This window comes from Cyprinodon tularosa, unplaced genomic scaffold (genome assembly GCF_016077235.1).
Source record: "Cyprinodon tularosa strain WSP-4 unplaced genomic scaffold, ASM1607723v1 ctg703, whole genome shotgun sequence".
Taxonomy (NCBI): domain Eukaryota; kingdom Metazoa; phylum Chordata; class Actinopteri; order Cyprinodontiformes; family Cyprinodontidae; genus Cyprinodon; species Cyprinodon tularosa.
In genome coordinates, this window is record NW_024039456.1 from 145,001 (window position 1) to 163,720 (window position 18,720).

General features: G+C 45.3%; 1 protein-coding gene across 17 annotated transcripts in view; it reads right to left on the reverse strand.

Annotated features, from left to right (window-relative positions):
• ppfibp2b (PPFIA binding protein 2b) overlaps positions 1–18,720 on the reverse strand; it is a 156,930-nt gene that overhangs the window by 19,867 nt on the left and 118,343 nt on the right. For 16 of the 17 annotated variants that reach the window (XM_038268575.1, XM_038268573.1, XM_038268578.1 and 13 more), the window contains 8 exons: positions 8,003–8,064; positions 7,845–7,920; positions 7,684–7,766; positions 7,528–7,595; positions 7,390–7,455; positions 7,253–7,313; positions 4,788–4,835; positions 3,208–3,364 (listed from right to left, as the gene is read on the reverse strand). In XM_038268575.1, the coding sequence (XP_038124503.1) occupies positions 3,208–3,364; positions 4,788–4,835; positions 7,253–7,313; positions 7,390–7,455; positions 7,528–7,595; positions 7,684–7,766; positions 7,845–7,920; positions 8,003–8,064 (621 nt within the window). The remainder of the gene's footprint in view (positions 1–3,207; positions 3,365–4,787; positions 4,836–7,252; positions 7,314–7,389; positions 7,456–7,527; positions 7,596–7,683; positions 7,767–7,844; positions 7,921–8,002; positions 8,065–18,720) is intronic. The other variant, XM_038268574.1, reaches the window with a different exon arrangement.

Sequence of the window (18,720 nt, forward strand, 5' to 3'; positions counted from 1 at the left end):
AATTTATTTATTTACCTATTTATTTGTTATTTTTTTTTTTTTTTTTTTTTTTTTTCTCTTCCTCGGTGGGGGGGAGCGGTTGCGGGCGGGTCGGTGTCTGGTGTCCGCTGTCGCATTTTGGGGGCCCCTTTTTTTTTTTTTTTTTTTCTCTTTTTTTCTTTGGGGGGTTTGGCATGTCTGTTTTCTCGGGGGGCAGGCGGGCCTGCTGGGTGGGGGTCCTGCTGGCGGCGCGCCGCTGGTGTGTGGGGGTCCGGGCGGCTCCGGCGGGGGTAGTGTTGGGGGGCCGGTCTGGGCGGGCTGGCTGCGCTGGCTGGGTATTCGGGTGGGTTTTCCCCCCTGGAGGCATGGCGGGGCTGCTCTGTTCCCACTGATCGCGGCGGGTGGGGCTGCGGGGCGGGTGTGGGCCTGGGGTGGCTATGACCGGCGCGTGGTGGGGGGCCGGGGCGGCGGAGCTGCTCTGGCCGCGTGTCGGGGCCTGGTGCGGGCTGCGGGGGGGGTGGCGGACGTGGCTGGGCTGCTTTGGCATCGTCCGGTGGGGGGGGGGGCGCGGTTCGCTCCGCTCTGGCTTTGTGCTGCCGCTCGGGCTGCTGGGGGGGGTGGTTGCGCCGGCTGCGGTCTGCTCCTCTTGCGGTTTTGCGCCGGGCGGCTTTTCTGCTCTCGGGCTGATTCTGTGCGCGGTGTGTTTCGTTGCGCGCTGTTGGCATCGGTCTTGGTGGGGTGGGGCTGCGCTTTTGGCCGGGGGGGCGTTTTGGGGGGGGTCCCGCGGCGCTCGTGGCCGGTTCGCGGCGGATGCGCATGGGCCCCGGCCGGGGGCGGGGCCGTCTGAGTGTTTTCCTGGGTGGTGCGGTCGCGGTGGGTGTTGCGGCCGGTCGCCGGGGCTTGGTGCGGGGGGCGGGGCGTGTTTCGGTGCTCTGTGGGGCTGGGGCGTTTCGGTCGGCGCCGTGGGGGGGCTGGTGTTCGGCGCCCGGCCCTACTTCGGGGTGGCCGGCTGCCGGCGGGGCCCGCGGACTCGTCCCCGCGGCTCCCCGGGGCGCCGGCATGGCGGTGGCTGGGGGGCTTCCTCGTGGCTGTCTCTCCTCCTGCCTTGGTGGGGTCTGATTTCCGGGGCTGGCCCCGCCTTGGTGCCTTCGCTTCTGGGGTCCCCTTGGGCGCCTGGGGCTTTGGGTCTCCCGGCGCTGGACTCAGTGCTCTGGGGGGTGTGCCTCTCCGGCTCTCCACAACCACTATTGAGCATTTTTTTCTATGGTTAAAACTTTACATGCACAAGTTCACCCTCACAAACAACTACAGGTGCTAGGCTTCAGGTACTTAGAGATTCACTTCCAAACAGAAACCCCACATTCATATCTTCAGGTAACACAGAGTACATGTCAGACTTAATAATATTACGTTAGCGATAGTTTCAAGGTGTTTGCTTTATTGTATATCTCGTACCATGTTTTTTGGTTGTGCTGTTCTTTTTTCTTTTTTTTTTTTTTTTTTTTCTCCATCTCATTACAGGTGTTGAAGCAGACTGAAAATGTTTTGTCATTGTCTCCTTCCTATCTCCTCTTTCTTTCATCTTTTGTCCTGTTTTTTTCTTTTTCTTTTTCCTTCTTCTTCTTCTGTTTTTCTGCTCTACTTACATTGCAGTGTCCATATAAACTGTAAAACTCTCTGCATATTTATAATAAAGCAATTTATATACCTGAAACAAGTGGAGCGGTATGGCAATTGCGATACCGCTACACTTGTGAAAGTAAAATCTGTTGGGCTCCTTTTGGCATCAAGACAATTATTCTTATTGCCACCTTGCCAGACAGGACACTGTAAAAAAAAAAAAAAAAAAAAAAAAAAAAAAAAAAAAAAAAAAAAAAAAAAACAATGGTGCCTGTATGTCTAATAACAAACTTGATTATGCTATTATATCAGTCACAACTAAAATATGAACTTTTAAATCAGTATGAGGGACATGCAGCTACATTATGATTGGTACACTGGAAAAAACTAAGTCATTTTTTCTTAAAATAAGTGCATTTTTTTCTTGAATTGAGGAGGTAAGTGAGAAACTTTGCCAATGGAACAAGACCATTTAAAATTAAAATAAGAAAAAAAAACAACTGAATTGTCTTATTTAAAGTGCATATTATCTATTTATCTTATTTTAATACAAGTGTGGAAATATACTCATTCCACTGGCAAATCATCTTATTTTTCTACTCAAATTAGGGGTAAATACGCTCAATTTAAGAAATGTTGACTTATTTCTAGATTGTTTTTGCCGTGTAACTAGGAGGGCTGGGATGCAGACTGGTTAACAGAAATGTTTGGTTATACAACAATGTCCCACTCTTCATTCTGCAAAATAAGAGCTAGCATTTAAAAATAAAAACCTTTTCTACAACCGACTTTTCACAAATATGTAAAATCAAATGGGAAAAAGATACATATTTAATATATATATAAAACATATATATTAGTTAATCAATGTATTTAATGCAAAAAAAAGGTTTATTTAATAATTTTCAATATTTTAGAGTATCGAAAGCTGTTTACCAAAGCCATTATGAAAAAGAAATACAATATTTGTATGAATATAAACTAAATAATGAAGAAAAACAAAACAGAATATTTGCATATTTGCTTCAGTTGTAATTCAGAATGTAAGGTTAATCAGTGAGAGCTTATTTAGTTCAACAGCCTACATGTGATGCTTTTCATAACAGAGCCCTAAATTAGGCGTAAGCCTGTTGGGAAGAAACCCAAAATTACTTTTCTGAGATAAAATCTGCGTCCACTTCAAGATGACGTCGCCTCATCAAAGAGATATTTAACGCTATTTTAACAAGTAGGCGACTCTATAATGAGATTTAGAGCCATCTAGAGGAATATGTGGTGGATTCTTTACCTTTAAATGCAACACTATGCTGTGTCTGTTTTGGTTTCTTATTTACATTTAGGGTAACACAGAAAATAGAAAAATCTAAAACATATAACACCAAATATCAATTAAATAAACCAAAATGACTATAGCTCCCATTAATAGTAAGTCGAAATTATAAAATGAATAAAATAGCTGTAATATTTGTACATACGGAAAAAAAGTCGGAAGGAATCACAGAATACGCGGATCCACAGAGTTCTGTTTATTTCAGACATGGTGACCATAAAACCTGCTTATCAGCTGAACAATAAAGTTAATAAAAAAAGGGATTTAAAAATACTCACTCAGGGTGTACTCTCTGCTGTGGGACGGTGAGAGCTGGACGGGGGATAAATATTCGGTGTCTCTGCCTCTAGGGCCGTTCAGCTCTTCTTTGGGTTCTTTCTTTTTACCCAGTTTCCCTGGCAGAGTTTGATACTTGCTCAGCTCCATTTGAGGACTCTGCAAAAGGTTAAAAATCTAATATTATTAAGCCATCTTTTGCAGCAAAACTGTATATAATAACTTCTAACCCGCCACATAAAATTAGTTGCTACCAAGTTTACAAACATAGTGTGTCTCTAAAATGACCCTCATGATTTCCATTTTAAATTTATCCAGCTCTGATATTCTGTTAAAAAAAGCATTTTTATTGTGAATCTAAAACTGTTTGGAGTCCCTCTGTCATAAGCTAGGTGGGTGGTAATGATTTGGAATGCCCTTTCGCCCCATTGCATAACAAAATGTCCTGTAGAGGGTGAATCTCTGACGATGCAAGAATCTGAACAGGCATCAAAGTCAGCGGGTGGGGGGGCGGGGGGTCCGTAGGAGCGACTGGAGAAAGGCCAACAGACAGAAAGTGCTCAGAGGCAGAGATGATGCCGAGCGCTACAGACAGCCACTTCAGGTAGGTCTTGTCCTTTTTGTTGGTGTGTGCAAAACCTGTGTGTATGAATTTATTTTTTCCCCCCCTTGTAGATGCCAGGCATTGGAAGCATTAGATTATTTAAAAAGAAGAAGGGGGTGGGGGGCAATCAGGTTACATTTGGCACATTTCAGCTAAATAGAGACCAGAAGGTCAAAGTGCAGCTGAACTGTCTCCTTACAATGTTTTTATCACAAGTTGCATTTTACATAGATAGTAGGTGGCCTCACAGTTCAGCTTTTCTCTTTTTTTGTCTCTGTTGAAAATAATTTAAGCTATAAACAGTAAAAACAATAAAATAAATATATATACACATATATATATATATATATATATACACGGTATATATATATATATATATATATACCTTATTTTATGCAACGTAGAGTCGCATAGAGAAATAAAGTGGGAAGAGATTTAACTTTTATGCCAAAAGAAAAAGTAAACTGCATCAGTTCTTTTGAAAAATTATTTAGAAAATATGAGCATGCTAATTTAAACGTGTATTCTTAATAGTAGTCTATTAACAATCACACTTTTAGCTGCAAAATGTACATGTATAGAATGTACAGTTATATGAGAAGGCTTTGTGGCTCAATAAAAGCTCTCAGTGTCAAACAAGAAACCATAAAAAAAGCAATTATTAACCATGTAAAACTAGTTATTAAGACAACTTTAAAAGATTACAGTATATTAAATCAATATATCACAATATGTTGTTTTATTTTTAATGCCTTATTTATGAAATTAAGAAAAAGCTGAACTTTTTTGTTCCTACTGTACGCAGCATAAAATAGGTTTATACTCAGCGAGGCATCAAAACTGAAGCAGAATAATGAGCCTGAATGTGTTTAAGCTTCTTTTTTCAAGTAGCTTTTCCCCTCTAAAGCTTTGATCTATAATGCGCATCTATGAAGCCTGTGGTGCAGGGATGCATGTGCACATGCAGCAGATCAGTACCTCTGCCCCTACGTCTGATTCAGTTTCAACTGGCTGGATCTCTAAAGCCTAAAAGCAAAAGAAAGAGAAGAGAAACAGGAAACATGCAGAAATAGAGAGTTAGCAGGTTAGCCTCCCCAAAGCTTGAAGAGCATGGATGAAGTTAGCCCCTCTTTTACAAAGGATTAAAACCTCACAGGGATGTTTTAAAAATGTAAAATCAAATTTGCCAAAACATGGATGATTTATTCAGACTAGCATAAATGCAGCAGTCCTCTTTACGCCTGACAGAGCTGTGAAAGTTCACAGTAATTGTGTTTTGTTGTGAAATGTAACCTCTACAATAGCATATATTGCTTAGCCTTTTTCTAAGCCTACAAACTCATAATGCAAACTCAACACAGGGAGTACTTGAAGGGATTTATTAAAATGATTCACTTCAAACAATCCACACTTTAAATACAGTGCTATTATAAAGCGGAATGGACTGCTCTCCCCTCTAGAGCACAGTTTATAGCACAATGAATGACGCACACAGCTCCAAATTGTGCCCACGCTAGTGTAGGCTGACTTCTGGACGATTGATGAAAGTTAAAATCAGTGAAAAGAAGCCCTGGCATAACAATGGGCAATGAAGAAAAGAGGAGGACAAGGTCTAGTGGTGGCAAATAAAGTTTATGATGAAAATGTTCATATTTTTGGCTCAGAGCCTCAGTTTAATTGTTTAGTGATCAATGTAAAGGATTTTACATTTCATTTCATTTTCCCTTCCTTCCTCTGTATGCCTGACACTGATAAGCTGATGAACAGTGGCAGGGATTGCTGTTCCACATCAAAGCTGAAATTATTGGTTTCTGTACCTTAACCTTTAGTTTCAGGCTTAATACAGAAGGTAAATCCAAATCCGCTTCAGGGGGCCTCGCTGTTTGTTGAAAAGTTAAGGTAGAGGTGCTGTATCCTCCAAGCAGATGGGGATATTATAAAGAAGTGTTGAAATCAACAAGCATTGCGTTAACTTCATCGATGAAGCAAGAGAAATCCCATTATCCAGGTGCTAAGAAAAATTGTATATAAGCATCATGCCTGCTTTTATTTTCCCAATCCAGCTGCACTGAAAGGTTTTGGGGGACTTGGCTGTCGGTTTTAATCCAATGTGAACAGGGCTTAGATAGAGCTCAGTTAATGTTATAAAGAAAGATATTTAAAGGTACACTATGCAACCGGTGTTGATTTTCCAGCGAGGCTCCCCCAGAGGGCGAAAGTAAAAGTGCACTGTCGTAAATATGCACAGCTGTTCTCCTGGTTTCTCCGTCAAGCCAGGCGCGGTTGTTTTGAGCTTAGCAGACAGGCGAACGCAACGCATGACTAACGCTGCGTTCACACCGCAGCTGGCGCGACAGAAGCAGCGAGTTTACATGCAAAGTCAATGGTTGACGCGCGTCAAGGCGCAGCAAAAGGTCCCGCGGCGCGTTTTGAGCAGCAGGCGCAGCACGTCTGAGCAGCTGAAGCAGCGCGTCAGGCGCGTTTAATCATCTGACGCAGGGAGAGAGACACAGCGCTGATGATCAGAGGCTATGATCACTCCTCTTAAACAGTTTATTGACGCCTAAATTAACTTAAAATGCAGAAATCTGCCGGCAGAATATGTTCGCTTTTATTATCCTGCTGCCTGCAGTTTGGATTATTTAGATGAAAAACACCTACCAGCTGCTGCGGTGAACCGCGAGGAGGCGACCCGGCCAGAGGCTGCTGATGAAGGGGTTCCTTCTGTCGGCGCACCACTGGTATGTGGGGGTCTGAGCGGCTCCGACAGAAAAAATATTGAAGGCAGGATAATAATCTGAATGAACTGACGGCACTGATTACGTTTTCAGGTGTATTTTCTCATTTAAACACATATTAAAACTACTTTATTCCCACTGATCACAGCAAATATAGCTGCAAGGCAGAGAAAGGATAGTGAAGCTCCGCCCAACGCGCCTCAGACACACTTTTGCACCGCGCAGCCAGAGCAGCAAAGCTGCTTCAGCCGCGCGTCAGAACTAACTGGTACAAGCAGTAAAAATGAAGCAGCAGACGCGATTTTGCTGCTTTTGCTGCGTCCGATGTGAACGTAGCATAACTGCACAAAGATCGCCACTGCGCTAGCAACGAGAATGCTTTTAACTGGGGGGTGTAGCAGTTCTCGCCGTAAAGCAAGACTGACTCTCGCGAGACTTCTGAGCCTGTGGGTGCGGGTCGGTGCTCCTGCAGTTGCAAGTGCAGTATTTCCCCCACAGACCACCAGGGCGGCCGAGAATACCTTTGTTCAACCTGAAATGACTCATTTAATCATCCAAAACGTTATGGAACACATTAATTAACTGAAAAATGTTGCATAGTGTGCCTTTAAAAGAACAACAGGGGCAAATATCGATAGCTGCATTTGATTAATAGATTAGTTGATTAGTTTGACATTAGTTGATTTGTGAGTTATAGCAAGAGACCTTTTGGAAACTTCCACTTTGCAACTCTTCAAGACTGCTGGAGAGTAATCTGTGTCGATGCCTGGAAAATAAATCAGCATACTTAAAATAAATGAATCTATTGCAGGTTAAATGTTACAAACTGCTGCAGAACTTACAATGATCCATTTATGAGACTTGTATAACCAGTGGTTACAAATGACGTGTCCACTGAGTTCTGGAAACTAAAAGGAAACGACATGCGGTTAGTCAATAAAACTTGGCTTTCTTTTTTTTCTCTATTTGCATAATTTTACCTGGAATCCAAATCTCTCTGAAAGGGGGATGAAGAAAGCATGAGTGGAGAAGATCCTCTTGAGGAAATCTATGCAGAAAAATACATTTTGCACTTTAAACATACATATTTTAAGCCACTAGAGAAAGGTTTGCATTTTTTAAGGTTATGAGGTCACCTCTGATCTGATCATGTCAGAATGAGCTTTGTGTGTGATAGCTTTTAGCTTCAGAGTGCCGCTCAGCTCCTCTTCACTACTTCCTGTTGGTTAACAATAAGAGTTATTAAAGTTACAGAGATTGTTACAAATTGTGTCTTTATAAGAAAAAAAAACCTTACCATGTGTGAGTGCCATGACTTCCTTCATTTTTCTATACTGGCCAAGCAGGACAGTCAACTCCTCTATACGCCGATCCTATTATCATGTTTTGTTGTTTAAAATGTAAGAAATTTAACCATAAATGGTAATACTGGTAAAAAAATTGGATTCCATTTACCTTTTCATCATTTGAAGCCAACAAAGACTCCATCCCCACCTTCAGCCTCTGGTATTCCTGGTCTAACACAGTAAAAAGGAGGCATTTTCAAAGGGATCTTGCACAGCTTTCATGTAAGTTTGTTCACGCCGTGTGACGGTTGCCTTCAGGCGTGTTGGCGACAGATGTGACAGCCATGCTAATGCGAATAAACAAGCAAAACAAATGCACGGTGACAGCACAAGCGGCCTCACAGCATCACCTGGAACAAACATCACAGTTTGATGCCTGAGAAAGACGAATGGGGTCAGGCAAAAAAAAGCACTTACTTTCCTTCAGCATCCTTTTAAATAGAGACACATACACTATATTGCCAAAAGTATTTGCTCACCTGCCTTGACTCACATATGAGCTTAAGTGACATCCCGTTCCTAATCCATAGGGTTCAATATGACGTCGGTCCACCCTTTGCAGCTAGAACAGCTTCAACTCTTCTGGGAAGGCTGTCCACAAGGTTTAGGAGTGTGTTTATGGGAATTTTTGACCATTCTTCCAGAAGCGCATTTGTGAGGTTGCACACTGATGTTGGACGAGAAGGCCTGGCTCTCAGTCTCCGCTCTAATTCATCCCAAAGGTGTTCTATCGGGTTGAGGTCAGGACTCTGTGCAGGCCAGTCAAGTTCATCCACACCAGACTCTGTCATCCATGTCTTTATGGACCTTGCTTTGTGCACTGGTGCACAGTCATGTTGGAAGAGGAAGGGGCCAGCTCCAAACTGTTCCCACAAAGTTGGGAGCATGGAATTGTCCAAAATGTCTTGGTATGCTGAAGCATTCAGAGTTCCTTTCACTGGAACTAAGGGGCCAAGCCCAGCTCCTGAAAAACAACCCCACACCATAATCCCCCCTCCAACAAACTTTACACTTGGCACAATGCAGTCAGACAAGTACCGTTCTCCTGGCAACCGCCAAACCCAGACCCGTCCATCAGATTGCCAGATGGAGAAGCGCGATTCGTCACTCCAGAGAACGCGTCTCCACTGCTCTAGAGTCCAGTGGCGGCGTGCTTTACACCACCGCATCCGACGCTTTGCATTGCACTTGGTGATGTATGGCTTGGATGCAGCTGCTCGACCATGGAAACCCATTCCATGAAGCTCTCTGCGCACTGTTCTTGAGCTAATCTGAAGGCCACATGAAGTTTGGAGGTCTGTAGTGATTGACTCTGCAGAAAGTTGGCGACCTCTTCGCACTATGCGCTTCAGCATCCGCTGACCCCGCTCCGTCAGTTTACGTGGCCTACCACTTCGTGGCTGAGTTGCTGTCGTTCCCAAACACTTCCATTTTCTTATAATACAGCTGACAGTTGACTGTGGAATATTTAGGAGCGAGGAAATTTCACGACTGGATTTGTTGCACAGGTGGCATCCTATCACAGTTCCACGCTGGAATTCACTGAGCTCCTGAGAGCGACCCATTCTTTCACAAATGTTTGTAAAAACAGTCTGCATGCCTAGGTGCTTGAATTTATACACCTGTGGCCATGGAAGTGATTGGAACACCTGATTCCAATAATTTGGATGGGTGAGCAAATACTTTTGGCAATATAGTGTATTTTACAGGGAAGCCAGATGTGTTTACTGGACCATATCTGCCTTAGTAAAAAGCAAACTCTGCGATGCTTTTTGGATCTCTGTTGCTAAAGTCTTGATGCAAACAGCAAGTAGTTGGATTCTACAGCTTCTTCACTGTAATTAAAATCTAAAATTTTATACCAAAATCTGAACTTTTTCATTGCACTAAAGTTCTGAAAGCTTTTCAAAAAGCCTTTTTTCGTTTAGGTGTTAAATATTAAACATTATCTCTTAATTATCTTGGATTTAGATCTTAATCTGCTCAAAGTACCTTATTTTTGTAAGGTTTACCAGTGTTAGTTTCCCAACTGTTCCATAATGAAGGGATTTTAATTCATGCAAATTTGCATATTTATTATTGGTTGCTTCCTACAACCATAAATTGTAGGACTTACAGTGGAAAAAGTCATTTCATTTACCTTTTAATCTATTGAAATAATCTTAGTTGCCTGTTTAAACTAACTGAAGTTAATTTTGGAAATTGTCTAGTGAGCAGATTGGGATAATCTGCTCTTGCATCACTATTAATTTACTGGAAAAACACTTGGACAAATAAAATTTTTTATTCAACTTTTCCACAATAAACAGCTTTAGGTCAAGACTGACTCTTAACTCAATATAAAGGAATTTTAAAATTATATCTATATATTTAGCTTTCAAATCAAGGCTTTTATTTACTAAACATTTATGGAATTCACTTTTTCTTTCATTATTCCTATTTTATATTAATCAGGTGGATATCAATAAAAAAATGTATTAATTTCTGCCATATTTCTCAACAATCAGTGTAGATATTGGTTTAAGGAGAATTTAGAGAAGCCAAATTAACCTAAAAGTCATGTTTTGGACTATAGGAGGAAGCCGGAGTACCCGGAGAGAACCCACGAATGCTCATGGAGAACATGCAAACTCCATGCAGAAAGACCCCAGGCCGGGATTCCCACCGGAAACCTTCTTGCTGCAAAGCAGCAGTGCTACCCACTGCACCACTGAGCAGCCATAATTCAAATAAATAAGTGAAATAAATAAAGGGAGAATAATCTGGCTTATTTGTAAGTAAATTCTTACTGTAAAGTCTAGTGAAGAAGAGACGCCTGTTCATTTTTCTAACATTGTATAGTAGACAAAGAGCTGCATGGATTTCTAGTTAGAGACTCAGAAACCTTGATTAATATGAATTCAAAATGTTCCTTTACATCTGTGCCACTGATGATTTTGTTAAATTATTTCTCTACTATACTATTTCTCTAATATATGCACAGCTCTAGAGCACGTTTGCACGGTATGACTGCTAGTCACAGCTGGGTACAGAATGCATGGGCTGGGGTTCTTTTTCTTTCACCTTTTCTCACTCATTGCACTCTCTTAATTTTCTGTCTTCCTTTTCCTTATTCGTCTGCTTCTTCCCTGTGGTCCACACAATCACAAGCACACGGTTTGATGCTACCTGGGTCTAGGTATAACTATTTATTCAGAGGCATGTACTTTTCATCTTCTCACTCACACCTATGGTGAATGTAAGGTTTGTGACATGGAATGTGCATGGGGCTGGCACCAGAGAGAAGAAGCTTAAGATTTTTAACCAGCTTAAAAGATTAAATGCAGATGTTGTCTTATTGCAAGAAACCCATAAATCAGCGGCATCTATAAGTGATCTTAACTCCCCTGAGTTCCCTGATGTGTTTGCAGCCTGCTATAACTCTAGACAGAGAGGGGTAGCTATTTTAATCCACAAAAACCTCAGTTTTACTTTATTAGACAAAATTATAGATCCTGATGGCAGATTCATCATAATTAAAATATCTATTTATAACCAAAAGTTGTGTATTGTCAGCATATATGGTCCAAATGTTGACGACCCCTCATTCTTCCACAAAGTTTTTCATGCACTTTCAAAGCACGGGGATTGTTCTCTAATTATTGGGGGTGACCTCAACTTTGGTCTAAATGGAGAAATGGACAGGTTGAGTACAACAGGGACCCAGCGCAGTTGGCAATCATTAAATGTAGTCAAACAATACATGAGTGATTTTGGTCTTTGCGATGCATGGCGACCTCTTCATCCTAACAGTAAGGAATACACTTTCTTTTCCAATGTCCATCATTCCTACTCTCGTCTGGACTATTTCCTAATCAGCAGCTCACTGCTGTCTGACGTCTCAGATGCTGTAATCCATCCTATTGCTGTCAGTGATCATGCTCCTGTTACTTTAACCCTAATAAATAAAAAAATAGCCCCACAAAACAAGAGCTGGAGATTAAATACATCACTGCTTAAAGATGAAGAGTTTCTCAAATTTTTCAAGGAAGAGTGGGCATCATACTTGGTGTGCAATGATTTACCAGGAACATCAGCATCTATACTTTGGGAGGCAGGGAAAGCAGTGATGAGAGGTAAAATTATTTCATTTTCATCTCATAAAAAAAAGTTAGAACAAAAAAAGATCCAGGAATTAGAGGGAAAAATAAAGTTACTAGAAAGCTCGCTAGATGAGGAAAAGTTAGGGGAAATCCGTAAAACAAAACTAGAACTAAACGAATTTATTGAAAAACAAAATAAATTTTTAATTCAAAGACTTCGAATTGACAACTTTGAACATAGCAATAAGTCAGGAAGCTTCTTAGCTAACCAGCTAAAAATAAACAAAGAAAAAACGACTATATTTGCAGTTACAGATTCAATTGGTAATACATTACAGGATCCGGAGGATATTAACAATGCCTTCCGAGATTTCTATAAATCTTTATACACATCACAGTTAAATCCATCAGATAATGATATCAAGCGATTTCTGGATAAAATAACTCTTCCTAAATTATCAGAGAGTCAAAGAGCGACCTTGGACTCACCGCTGTCTACAGCTGAAGTTCAGGAAGCATTAAAAAACATGCCAAATAATAAAGCGCCAGGTCCAGACGGGTTCCCTACTGAGTTCTATAAAGAGTTCTGGGACATTCTGGCCCCAACGTTCCACAGAATGCTGCAGGAAACTGTAGATAATGGCAAATTTCCAGTTAATATGAATTCTGCCACCATTAGTCTCCTGCTTAAGCCAGGCAAAGATCCTATGTTTCCGACCAGCTATCGTCCCATATCCTTAATTAATGTGGATATTAAAATAATCTGTAAAGCTTTAGCAAAACGGTTAGATAAAGTCACTCCTCTCATAATCCACCCAGATCAAACTGGTTTCATTAAAGGGAGGCAGTCAGCTGCTAACACACGCAGACTGCTGAATTTAATAGATTATTCCTACAGCAAAAATCTTAAATCCTATATATTGTCCTTAGATGCAGAAAAAGCATTCGATAGAGTAAACTGGAAATTTTTATTTGCTACTCTACATAAATTTGGCTTTGGCAATTCCTTTATAAATTGGTTAAAAATATTATACAGCTTCCCAACAGCCTGTGTCAGGACAAACAATCAAACATCTTCCAGTTTTTGTCTCCGGAGGGGCACCAGACAGGGATGCCCACTCTCCCCCTCACTTTTTGCTATTTTTATCGAGCCTCTGGCTGCTACAATCAGACAAACAAATATGATTAAAGGTATAAAAGGCATGAAAATGGAGCATAAAATTAGTCTTTACGCAGATGATGTATTACTTTATCTCCAGCACTCAAACACTTGCCTCTCTCAAGTGATTAGTTTACTAGAATCTTTCTCAAAAGTCTCAGAATACTCTATAAATTGGTCTAAATCTGTAATACTACCAATTAATTGCTCTCTACAGAATCCCTCAGGTCTACAATTGCAATCAGGAAATATCAAATATTTGGGAATTACTGTGTCATCTAAACTAGCTGAGTTACCAAAACTCAACCACACCCCTCTTTTAATGAAAATAGAAGAGGACCTAGAAAGATGGAAATCGCTTCCGATCTCCCTTTTGGGTCGGGTAGCCTCAATTAAAATGATGGTCTTACCCAGAATTAACTACCTATTTTCAATGATCCCAAATAAACCATCAACCGAATGGTTTAAATCTCTAGATTCTTCCATCTCTAAATTTCTTTGGAAGGACAAACCCCCTCGTATCAGCTTAAAAACACTTCAGAAAACTAAAGACAGAGGGGGACTAGATTTACCTAACTTCCAACACTACTATTTAGCAAATAGATTACAATACATCTCTAAATGGATAAAACATAATCCCTTAGATGAGCCCTGGATAGACACAGAACAGGATATATGCAGTAATATAATAATCTCAGATTTGCCGTTTATTAGCTCTAAGATCAAACGGCACCCATGTTTCAAAAATATTAACATCAGCTCTTCCCTGACAGCATGGTGGGAATTTCTAAAAATAACGAACTCATCACTTATCCCGTGCAGTCGTACACCCATCTGGAATAACCCTGACATTCTACAAAACAATAATGTGATAAACTTTCCGTGCTGGAAGAATAAAGGTATTACATATCTGGATCATTTGTTTGAAGGTACGGAGTTTATCACATTCGCTAGATTAAACTTGCAATATGGCATTAACAAAAATAAATTCTTAGAATATGAGCAAATCAAAGCTATAATTAGAAATAAATTTAAGCATATTGATGGAGGTTTAATAATTCCAACTAAAATATCAGAGTTTCTAGAGTTAACCCCCCCCAAACTACTGTCTAAGTTATACAGGACACTGACTAAACTGGATGATACAATATCTCTTCCTATCACTAAATGGGAGGAGGATTTATCAGTCAGCTTTGAACAAAACATCTGGGCTCAGATATGTCTAAGAACTTTTAACATGACCAGAAACCCCAATTTACAATTAATACAATACAAAATCCTCCACAGAGTGCACTATACAGGTCAAAGATTATTCAAGATGGGTTTTGCGCAATCTAACATCTGTCCACAGTGCACAGGCAATCAACTTGATAATTATTTTCACGCGTTATGGTTATGCACGCCGGTTCAGAAATTCTGGGTACAGGTATGTAAGGATCTATCACTGTGCCTGGGTTGTAAAATCCCAATTTCCCCTTCAGGTTGCTTGCTGGGTGACTTTGAGGGAAGCTCTATGGGAAAAAAATCGGTTTGCTTGGCATTCACTGCATTATGTATCGCAAAGAAAACTATCCTCATGAATTGGAAAAGTAAGGATAAACTCAACATCAATCAGTACAGAGATCTGTTGTTGGATCATATTAATCTTGAGACAGCATCTGCATCCCCATCAGACCGATCTCTCTGGGCTCCCTTGATCGGCTCCATCACTTAGTGTAGTGGCGGGCTATGGGGTGCGTCTTGTGGGGCGCGGGGGCTAGTTCGGGGGTCCTTGGGTCCTGGGGGCTCGGGGGGGTGCTCGGAGCGGGGTGCCTGGCGGGTCTGGCCCGGGGGACTGTTGCCCCCGTCGGGGCGGGGTCTGGGGCGCCGCGGGGGGGTCCTGCGGCGGCCGCGTGCGGTGCTCTTGGGGGGTTCCGTGGTGGCGGACGTGGGCTACTGGCCTGGTGGCTGTGCTGCTGCTGGGTGGGGCTGGGCGCCGGGCATCGGTTCTTTTGTGGTGCTGGCCGGGGTGCTTCTGCTCTGCGGGGCGTCGGGGTGTGCCCCGTCTTCCGGTGCCGGGTTTCGGTGGTTGGCCGTGGCGCTTGCCGTGGTTGCGTCTTCCGGGGGGGGCGTGGGTGGTCGCGCCTGTGGCCGGGGTTCGTGTGTGTCTGTTGTGGGCTGGTTGCGGGCGTCGGGGGTCCCTTTGGAGCGCCCCCGGGTCGGGGTGTGGCTTCGCTCTGTTGGGGCGGGTGCCGGTGGCGCGTGGTGCGGTGCATCGTGCGCGGTTTGGGAGTGGAAGGTTGCTCGGTGTTTGGCGGCGGGGGGGGGGGACGGGCCGTGGCCGGCGTGGCCGTCCTCCTCTTGGCGGCCTGTGGGCGGTGCGGGGCCGGAGCGGGGTGGGTCGTGCTGCTTTCGCGCCGGGCGCGGCGGGAGTGGTGGGGTCGCGTCTGCTGCTTTCTTTTTGCTGCTTGTGCCGGCTTCTGGCGGCTGGGGCGGCCTTGCTGCTCTGGCTCTCTGGCGTGCGCCGGGTGGGGCTGCTCTGTCCTTTGCTTTGCCTTGCGGCTGTGTTTGCTGTGGTCGGTGGGGGCGGGGTGGTTTCGTTGTGTTTTTGGGTGGGGGAGTCCGCCTGGGGGCTAGGTTGGTGCCGTCGGTGCGTCCGTGTCGGCCTTCCGGTGTTGTTTCTGTTGGGGCTGCTCGGGCCCCCCGCATCCCGGCGGTGCGCTGCCGGGGGGATTCCTGTTCGGCGGGCTTGCCTGTCTCCTGGGAGGGCAGGCATGTTGACTTTTCTGGGGAGGAGCATCTGGGTGGAGGGGTCCTTGTGGTGTGGCGGTGGGTGTTGGGCACTGGCTTGTTTGCGGCCGTTCTTCTCCAGTGAGGGGAGAATATTATAATTTTTTTTTTTTTTTTTTTTTTTTTGTGTGGGGGGGGGGTGTGGGGGGGGGGGGCACGGGGGCTTGGAGTGGGGCTCGGGATTTGCACTTTGCTGTGTTGTGTGGCTTTCTTCTTCTTCGGATTGGTGCTGTGGGACCGGTGTTGGAGGGGAGTCGTTCGGGGGCCGGGGTCGGGGTGGGGGCGCTGGCGCCGGCGCCGGGGGTTTTTTGGGCATTGCCCGGCCCTACTGCGGGGTGGGTCTGGGGTGGGTCCTGGGGTCTGGGATCCCTGGGGCGCATTGCCCTTGGGCGGGGTCCCCGGTGGGGGTTCGGGGGTTCGGGTTCTGTGGGGAGTGCTGCTTGGGTTCTGGGCCGGTGTACGCCCGGCTGTCTGTCCCTGCTGCCACGGCCTCTGGTGTGCCGGGGTGCCTCGGGGCCTGCTGGGCTGGGGGGGGGCATGGACATTAACACCTATGGCAAGTGCTTACCCCCTCACGGGTTTGCACTCTGTAAGTGGGGGAAGGGGAGGGAGGGGGGAGTAGGTATGATCTCGGCCTGGATGTCTTCTGTCGCTTGTGTGGTGAGTAGCTTGATTGTTATTGTAGGGGAGGGATTACATCTCCGGAGGGGGGGTGGGGGGTGGTGATAGAGGGAAGGAGATCTTTGAAGGGCTTCGGGTCTGGCTCCCTGTCTTGGTCCTGGTCCGTGCTGCCCCCTGGTGGGGCTTCGTCCGGGGTGGGGGCTCTGCGTGTTGCGCGTTGGCTGGCCGGCTGGGGTTGTCCCCCCCTTATATTTATTTATTATTATTATTTTTTTTTTCTTATCTTCCTTTTATATTTTTTTATTAATTTAATTTATTTATTTATTTATTATTTTTTTTTATTTATTTATTTATCTACTTATTTATTTATTTTTTTTTTTATTATTTTTTTATTTTTTTTTTGGGATGGACAGGACGGGGGGGTGGTGGTGGTGTCGGCTCCGTGCCCGGCTGGCTGGTGGGTCCTGCTGCCGGTCCCGTGCCCCCGGGCTATGGTGGTGAAACTGGTGGGGCCCCCTTCTCTGGGGGGGCTCTCGGGGAACGGGGGTGCCTATTCGAGTCAGCGGGGGAGCTGGCTCCCTGGGAGTGAAGCAGGACCCCGTCCTTTGCCCCCCCATCCCCGAAATCCTCCCCCTGCCTGCTCCCCTCACTCTGCCCCCACATGTAGGGTTTTTTGGGGAGGGGGGTCGGGGTTTCTGGAGGGCCCCCAAACCCTTTGATGGGGGGTCCCCCCCACCAATTTTTTTTTTGCATTTTAGACACTTCCATCCTACATCATTTTCACAAAAACACATTATGTAGGGGGATTTTCGGGGGGGTGGGGGTTAGGGGGCCAAAAGGGGGGGGGGTTATTTTTTTGGGGGCCCCAAAAACCAAAAAAAATTCCCTTCCTCCCAACCCTCCCCTTCCCCCAAAAAAATTTAAGGGACCCCCCTTGAAAAAGGGGGGGAGGGGGTTTTCGAAGGGGGGGGTGTGCTGGCCCCCGTCTATCTCTGGAGGGGGGGGGAGTGTGCCGGACACCCCCCCTTGGGGACTCCCAGTTTTAAAATTTAAATTTAGAGAACACGCAACAACACCCCCATGAAAGCCGAGCGGGCGCAGGGAGGATCGGGGTCTTCTCACACCCCTGTTTTCCGGCTGCCGCCTGGAGTCTGGGGCCTGGAGGAAGAGCGGGCCGCCTGGTCCGTGGTTTTGGCTGGGGCTGGCTGCGGGGCCTAGGTGGCCTGCTGGTGGCGGGGCTGTCACCTCTGCTCTCCCCAAAGAAGGTTGGATGGAGGGGCATGAAGTGCCTGGTTGAAGGTTTTTTTTCTTTTTTTTTTCTTTCTGTTCGGGGGGGGGGGGGGGCGGTTCTGGTTGGGTGGCCGGCGCTGGATGGGTGGCCCCCGGCCCCGGGGGGGGCTCTTGCTGGGGGTGGTCCGGTCCGTGTGCGGGGTGGGGGGCCGGGCTTGAAGCAGGAAAGAGATGGGTTGGTGTGGCGGTGTCGCCGCTCCCCTCCCCTCACATCCGGATTTTAGGTTCACTTATGGGATCATCCGATAGTCCCGGGACCGACCACCGGTGTCACCGGGTTTTTGGTCCTGGTATTATTGGATGGGAGTGTTATGTGTGAATGTGTGTCTGCGTTGTTATTTTCTTTATTTATTATTATTATTATTATTTTATTCAATTTTTTTTTTTTTTTTTTTTTTTTTTTTTTCCTGTGGAACGAGTGGGGGCACTAGGGAGGGAAGGCATGATTGAGATGGTGTGTTTTTTTTTTTTTTTTTTTTCTCCCAGGTTGGGGTCTCAACCGCACCCTCTCCCAAATACATCTCAAGTCTCCGCTAAGTGCGGAGCCCATTCCCCCCGTCCTGCTCTCCCTCCGCTGGCTGGCGTCGGGGCTCACCGGTGCACTGGTGGAGCTGGGGGTGGATGCCCGGGGGACTGCTGGCTCATTCCTGGCGGCCTCTCCGCTGGCCCCGGCCGGCCGGGGCTTTGCTGGGGCTCCTGTCTGGGGATCGGGTGCCCTTGGGGCCTCGGATCCCTGGGGCCTGGGACTGGATCCGCTTCGGGGTGGGGCTGGGTGTTGTTCGGGGATTTTCGGGGTCGGTGCCGGTGCCTTCGCTACGATGCCGGTTCCTGGGCGGTGTTTCTTTCCTATGCCGGTTCTGTGGTACCGGTTCGGGGGGGGGGGGGGGGGGGGGGGGGGGGGGGGGG